This window comes from Limulus polyphemus, unplaced genomic scaffold, assembly GCF_000517525.1.
Source record: "Limulus polyphemus unplaced genomic scaffold, Limulus_polyphemus-2.1.2 Scaffold0, whole genome shotgun sequence".
NCBI classification, from domain to species: domain Eukaryota; kingdom Metazoa; phylum Arthropoda; class Merostomata; order Xiphosura; family Limulidae; genus Limulus; species Limulus polyphemus.
Window position 1 is genome coordinate 3,097,059 of NW_013665610.1, and position 8,159 is coordinate 3,105,217.

Below are 8,159 nucleotides of genomic sequence, written 5' to 3' on the forward strand. Positions count from 1 at the left end.
TATATGTATATATATATATATATATATATAAAGTAAATAAACGATTTATTTATTATTCTTATATCGAGGATGTATGTATATATATATAAAGTAAATAAACGATTTATTTATTATTCTTATATTGAGCTGGCAATTTTATTCCCCACACAAAGGATGGAATATTAAAACGTGAACAGGATTTCATCAGAATTTCAATGACTCAGATTTTTTTATTTCATTTCAACATATGTTATTACTTCCGTTTCTTTTTTATCCTAACATAATTGCTTCCTATTCAGAAAAAAATAATAATTCAACAGAGGGAGATGCTGTTAGGTTAGGCTTCTTTTCTTTAGATATTAAGGAAGAGACCAACTTTTACTTTACATTTTCCATTTATTTCCATAACTTTCTGGAATTTAAACATGTTAATTACTACTAAGTTGTTTGTACCGTCTTTATAAGAACGTTTCTGTGAAAAGTAATTAATTTTTACGGTTACAGAATAGTTTGTTCGTTACAGATGACCAATAATTACCACCTTGTGCTACAGATGACCAATAATTACCACCTTGTCATTACCAGTCTTCCTTGCGACTGCATAGTGTTAATATTCATATCTTAACAGCGGATGCTAATGTTCGATGCCTTATTTTGGCCTGGGGTATCTTGGGTATTCTGTTAACTTATTAGCCTTCATACTATAGGTATGTGTAACATTAACTTTTACATAAAAATACTCTTTCACCAGATTCTTATCTTATCTATTAAATATCAAATTACCGTTTTAGATATGTTTAGGAAGTGCAGTAAGTAATATACTTTGCACTTGAAACTCTAAAGTTTTGTGGAACGTAAACTTTAACATATGCCATAGTGATAAAGTATCAATACTTATTAGTATCAGAATTACATTATGAAGACGAAGCGTTGATATCAAGATTCCAGTTTTTGTGTTAGTCATGTGGCTTTTGGTGTATAACAGTGAAAAACGTTTTACAGGGATAAAGCTTTTATTGAGTCCCCTTGTCAAACGATGTAATTGTGGCCGTGTGCTTGAACTGTAATATTAGTTATGTTATTATACCATTACTAAATTCTAAATACTTCGGCAACGAAATAACGCATTTCTCACAAGGAAATATGCATATTATACATATCTACTTAGAATACAATCCAATTGTGGTGGGAATTTAAGTTAATATATACTTCATTCGAATGAAATATAACTAGGAGCGGTCAGAAACTTCAGTTTCTCTTTACCCCACTACGTGAGTTGAGGTTAAGTGGCACCTAGCTTTAGAAAATTTTGGATTATCATGTGGGATTTTTTCCCATTTAGATTTTGCTGATATTGGGCTAACTGATGGGGATTGCCTCAAGACATCGGTAGAAGCTCACCCAGAAGATAATAACTTTTGTGTACTTTATGCGTTTAGATCTTTCTGTTTAACTAACAGGCATTTTATAACCAAATGCGTGTATGTTTTTATAAGGATTGTTTGTTTGTTTGTTTGTAGTTTAATCACAAAGCTACACAATGGACTATCTGTGCGCTGCCCACCAAGTGTATCGAAACTGGGTTTCTAGCGTTGCAAGTCCGCAGACATACCGCTGTGCCACTGGGGGGGGGGGCGTTTTATAAGAAGAAAGTAAAATAAATGTGCCATTTAAAAGCAAAAAGACAAAAAATTGAGTAGAAATGTCATAAATGTATACAAAACCCGATTGTGAGTTCAAACATTTATATTTAATGTGAATCATTATCCTACTTAATGAGGGTGCGGCATATTGATTTCTTTAATGTGTTAAAATTTAGAAGCAGATTTCTTTTACGATTCACGATAATGTATGTATGTGTATTTTGATGTTTTTTTCATTGACCAGCAGGTCGTCGACACGCCTTACTTCGTCCTTATTAGAAACACCAAACTAATACTTTGGACATACATGTGATGTCCTAACCCATATTGCATCGCCCCAGTTACCATATCTGTATAAATAACCAGTGGCACCTAACTTCCACCATGAATCTACTCCCCAGAAGACGAAGCGTCGTCATCAAGATTCTTGTGCTCGTGTTAGTCACGTGGTTTTTGTTCACAGTACTTATAACTTATAACGATAAAGTGACTACTGATAAAGACATCGAAATAAGAAACGCTCCTAACAAGAACGTGATTTTAGTAAATAAAAAACTTGCAGAAATCAACAGACTAGCTTTCAAAAATTATAAATCTGTATCTTCACAACCGCCAGGAGTCCACCACAAGTATGATAATAAAAGTGTGGTAGCCGACGTCCCTGGGAGCCAAGATCATGAAGTACTTCCGCTACCCAGAGATCCTGTTAATAAAAGTGTGGTAGCCGATGTCCCTGGGAGCCAAGGTCATGAAGTACTTCCCTTACTCAGAGATCCTGATGGTCCAGGGGAGATGGGAAAACCAGTGAAACTGAATAATTTGACACAGTCTCAACAAGCGATGGTAAAGCAAGGATGGGATAAGAACGCTTTTAACCAATATGTTAGTGATCTTCTATCTCTTCATAGGAGCCTTCCTGACGTCAGAGATAAGGAGTAAGTTCAACAATGTATCACTTAAGATTATTAAGAACTGTCATATAAATGATGATGAAGGACATTCAACTTAACAGTTTAGTTTTATAACATCATTCTTCGCAAATTTCATCTAAGGCAATAAAGTTTCTATTGTGGTTCTTCTTATAGAATGTGTGTAGAATTTAGCTTCTAATCTGCATCTGGCAAATTACACATTACATAACGTTTTCCTCCTAAGAATTTTTTCCGTGATACGTTTATCTTTTTTACCTAATTTATACAACAAATATGAATAATCAAATTTTATGAAATTATTTTGATTTTAGTTGACATGAGTTATTTGTTTGTAGTTTTTCTTCTTGGAAATTACATATGGATCCATATATTTTATTATAAATTACTTTCTGAATTCAGATACTTAATATTATTTTAATTAGATATTACATGTAGAATGTGTTTTTAATGATGTTCTGAAGCTAAATCTTTTTAATTATAGGCTTTTTATTATATTTCACAGTTAAAATTTTGGACTAGACCTGGAAAAGATTAATGTGTTAGGCCTCCTAGACAAAAATTAAATATTTCAATTTGTAGTTACTAACCTCAGAATAATTGGTTTTACTTAAAGAATATTTCTAAAATTTAAACTTGACATACTGTACAATCTAAATATAAACATTTTAAGTCAATTTTTTAATTAAACGCAGTCTAGGCCTAAAACTCAGAATTTGGATCTTTTTTATTGGTAATTCATAAACTCCTATTACTATTACAAGCTTCTGGAGCTTGGAAACCTAAGAGTATGAAATCCAAGCGAATATTGTAAATCATAAATTACCCTAGTTGTTTAGTCGAATTTTGCGCGAAGCTACTGGATGGCTTTCTACACAAAATACATTTGTATTTCAATATTATCAGTCTTTTTTTTCTATTTATTTATAAGTTATAACCCAGAAAATAATAGTTTTTGTGTACTTTCTTTGTTTAGAAGTCAGACTTTCCCCTTAACTAACCAGTATTTTATAACAAAATCCATACCTGTTTTTGATAAGAAGAAGGTAAAGTAAAAGACAAAAACACAGGCTTTCCTCCCCCCCAATTGTGAAATCCCGTTGTATTATATTTGTCAATGCGCAATCCAGGTAGCGTTGTGCCGTCCATACTTTCGAACCGCCGGCCAGAGGAAGCAATAAATTTCACTTTATACTTTGGTATTATCAATTATATCACATCTATTTATTAAAAATCCAGGTACCCAATGTAAACAAAATGTCTTTAACATATTACTTCCACTAATTACTCTCCATCTTCCAGTAATTACCTTGAGGTTTGTCTAAGGACATTATTTAATGTTATAATCTAGATATAGAAAGATTAATAGTGTAACACCTATATTCGGGTTTTTACCACGTTAAGTCTTTGTTTATTTGCAAGCTTTTATCAACTACCAGTTTGGAATTGCTAAAGAACATAAAATAATCAAAACCAATTATTGCTATATTACTCTTTCTTCTGGAACTTAGACTTTAAAGTACTCATGCCAACAGAATCTTCAAAGACCTTTTGACAAAAGATCCAATACCTAAACTTGAACAACAAAATGTTATTTTTAACGTAAAATGTAATTGTAGAAAGTCATACATTGGGGAAAGCTGCCGATCTTTTCTGGTTCACAGTAAAAATCATATAAGGCTGAATATCATTTTAGCTGCAAAGAAAAAGTCCAATGAAATAAAATAGAGGTTATTAGCAATTTACTAAATACCACAAGAATGGATATATACATTTACAACGAAACAAGAAATTATACCAAACATAAATTGAATCATGACTTCGTTAAAATACGTTTCAGTGAATTGTAAAATAAAATTATTTTGTATTAGTATAATATCTAAGTTATATATATATATATTCCAGAAATTAATTAATTATGTTTAGTTATAGTAATTTGTTCCTTTGACTTTTTTTTTAATTTACATTAAAGTTTCTTCAAAGTTTTTAAAACGTTCAGTATGGTTATATGGAAATGTAAATAATGTATGTGTAGTATTCCCTACAGCTATCAGTATGTAAAGATATAATTATTTAACGTACTGATAGAATGCGCCGTATTCTATACATTTTGTGTTTATGACACAACTCTTGCATGTTATGTAATGTTCTACATTCTTAGGTTAAATATAACGTAATATTCAAATTGTATCTGAGCAAAAGCTTAAAAAACGAGCTTGAAAGCTTGCATTTAATAAATGCTTTGTGGGGTTAGCCCCTCCCCCCAAAAAATAATATCGGTTTGTTGATGCTACTCTCTTAGAAGTTATATATTTTATGCTATGTGTATGAAAAGTGCAGCTAAAATTCTGCGTTTAATATCATGTTGATAAATTGTGTGAATGACATTTCTTATTTACCTCTGTATTCTTATTAGAAATTATATGAAAGATGTAGATTTTCATCCTTGTTATTGGTAGGCAGTACGAGTAAAGTCTAGGTGCTATAGATATTTTTAATGGTGTTTTCTTCAGAAATTAAATTTCAACTGCGTGATTCATATTTTAATGACGTCCTTGTAAAAAATTACGTTAACGTGTATATATATTTCAAAGTTTTGCTTCTTACAAATTACATTTGAGATTTGAAAAATGAAATTACGAATATATGATTTCTGTTTTTTCATGCTAGAAATTATGTCTGAGATCTTAAAAGCAAATTACGTGTATAGTAATTACATTTTAATGGTTTTCGTAATCAGGATAGTGTTATTGCTGAAAATTATTTGCAGATCCCGAATATTGATATTTTTCTTAACGAGTAAAGTAAGGATATAAAGGATGTAATATATTATGCTCTTTTTTTTTATCAGTTACGGGCATTATCTAGGCTTGTACTATTGTTCTTATGAGAAAACATATTCAGGACTTATGTTTTTGAATGCTTACAAAACAAGCTGCAAATATTTTAAATAAGTCAATCAAAGAAATGACGTATAAGGTCTATTCTAGACTTTCACTGCTATTTTGTTAGAATTTATGTGAAGAATCCAGTAGAATTTTGTAGTTTTATTATTTTTTACGTTTTAAAACCTCTCTACTAGAAGGTACATAAATGATTAATATATCTGTGTTTTTCTTGTTTGAAATTACAATTTTGTTAGCAAAAATTTAAGTAAAATAATTTTAGTGTTGTTTTTTAGGAAGTTGGGTGTTTTTTATTGCTGTGTTATTTTAAGTTAACGCAAACATGCATATTAGAAATTATATGTAAAATACATGTTTTATTGCAGTTGTTGTTAAACATTAGACGCAGGATATACAGGGTCTAGTCTTATTATCGTTGCCCCTGTTCGAAGTTACAAATCAAATTAAGGTTTTTGAAATATGTTATAACCTCCTCTTCTTTGATCCTGTGCGAAGTTACAAATCAATTTAAGGTTTTTGATATAGGTTCTAATCTCCTCTTCGTTGATCATGTTCGAAGTTACAAATCAAATTAAGGTTTTTCATATAGGTTCTAACCTCCTCTTCGTTGACCCTGTTTGAAGTTACAAATCAAATTAAGGTTTCTGTTACAGGGTCTAATCTTCTCATCACTGTTCTTGTCCCAAGTTATACCAGATTAAGGTTTGTATCATTTTGTCTTTAATTCCCTGCAGTGTTGTCACAACTATGATATATTCGATGACAAGGAACCCACTTTGAGACTAATAATGTTTAGAGACGGCTTGAATGGGTAATGAAGAAAACTTTAATATAAGTTGAACATAACAGCAAATTCTGACTGCACTTCTCAAAACACTCGCCTTATGGTAACATCAGATTCTTATTTGTCAGAAACCTAAAGAAAATCAAAAGAGCGATACTATATTTCAGTAAGTTATATATGTATATATGACGCCACATATAGGGCGAAACACGAAATACACAGTGTCTGATACAACAATATCTGGAATTATGAGTGGCTCAGAGAATCTCATGAAACTGTGATATGCACACTCAGTTTATTTGATTCAGCTTGTGCTATAGTAAACCCTTGTTCTTGTAGGATACAAATGAAGCATATTTCATTAACAATCGTGCTAAAATGAATTATTATGTAGATATAAATAGTATAAATTCTATGATAAAACAAAATCGTAACCTTCTTACAGACTCTATACATAGATATTTTCATGGAACTTGTGTATAATGGTAATGTTTCGACGTTTACCGCATCTTCAGGAGTAAATTTGCAAGGCATAAGTGTGATATTTATTTCTAGCTAAGAAGAAATAAATATGATACTTGTGCCTTGCAAGTTCACACCTGATGATGATATGGTAAACGTCGAAATATGTAGAGTCCACATTTTAGAAATGTTTTTAACTGTATGTCGATCTTAACCTTCGTTATTTGTTGTTTATTTATGTTTAAGTTCTATACATTCACATTAGGGATCTAAACCATTATTTCACAAAAGTCTATGTGTGTGTTTGTGTCCGCTTATAATTGATGAACTGCTTGACCAATTGCCACCAAACTTGGCTAGTAACCTTATGGCCCATGGGAATAAATATAGAGAAGGGATCGGGGTCAGATGCAATTCTTTTATGTCCCTCCCCCCCGGGTGTCCCAATTTCCTGTCTTTACGTTGTAAGGGTATGTCAGGTAGTAAACTTTATGATAACAAAAATAGTAACTTTCTTACCAGATCGATACATTCAGGTTAATGGTTGTCTGTTAAAATATGAACTTTCTTACAAGATCTATACATTCAGGTTAATGGTTATCTGTTAAAACATGAACTTTCTTACAAGATCTATACATTCAGGTTAATGGTTATCTGTTAAAACATGAACTTTCTTACAAGATCTATACATTCAGGTTGATGGTTATCTGTTAAACATGTAGATCGTGTTTTTCAACATTCTTTGAATGAAGACTTTAATGTGGCCAATACGCATTTAATTTATCTTTCAGCGTAAATGAGGGCATACAGCATATCAACATGCGTGTTTACTCCTTGATATTTGTGAGACAGGTAGTATTTCTAGCCATCCTAATTTGGAACTGACAGACTAGGGATGGTCAACGGCATCAATCGCTAACGTTTAGGATATTCTAATTGCTCACGGGGATTTCATGCTTTTTTGAGTCAACAGAACGCGAATCGTGGACCCTCATATTCATAGTCTGGTATGCCCAACCACAACGTCAGATATATACCGTATTTTTCGGAATATAAGACGCACCCTTATTTTGAAGACAAAGTTATGGGGGAAAAAGCTACAGTCGCATTTGAAAGATTTTTATTGAACAAAAATTCAGTTTGATACTTTAAAAATTAGTATATATTGTTCTAAACACAAAAGAGCTCAAAACATCAAAATAAGAAAATACCGTAAATCAAAAAAAGGTTTACTGTTATTTAGTTTGGTTCAAAACCTACAAAATCTTCATTGCTTTCACTGTAATTTATTTTTTTATTATTTAGGGAGCATTATAAATAGTTATGTTTTAAAAGAAAAAAACTACTATTGTTATAAATAACACATTCAATTGAACAAAAATATGCATGCCTATTTAAATATATTTACACATGGCTTGTGTATATCGTATATATATATATATATATATATATATAC

General features: G+C 31.2%; 1 protein-coding gene across 1 annotated transcript in view; it reads left to right on the forward strand.

The window, feature by feature from the left end:
- Positions 1–8,159, forward strand: part of LOC106466743 (putative polypeptide N-acetylgalactosaminyltransferase 9) — a 115,366-nt gene that overhangs the window by 52,871 nt on the left and 54,336 nt on the right. The window contains exon 2 of the mRNA XM_022382044.1: positions 1,870–2,557. Within this exon, the coding sequence (XP_022237752.1) occupies positions 2,007–2,557 (551 nt within the window). The 5' untranslated portion in view covers positions 1,870–2,006. The remainder of the gene's footprint in view (positions 1–1,869; positions 2,558–8,159) is intronic.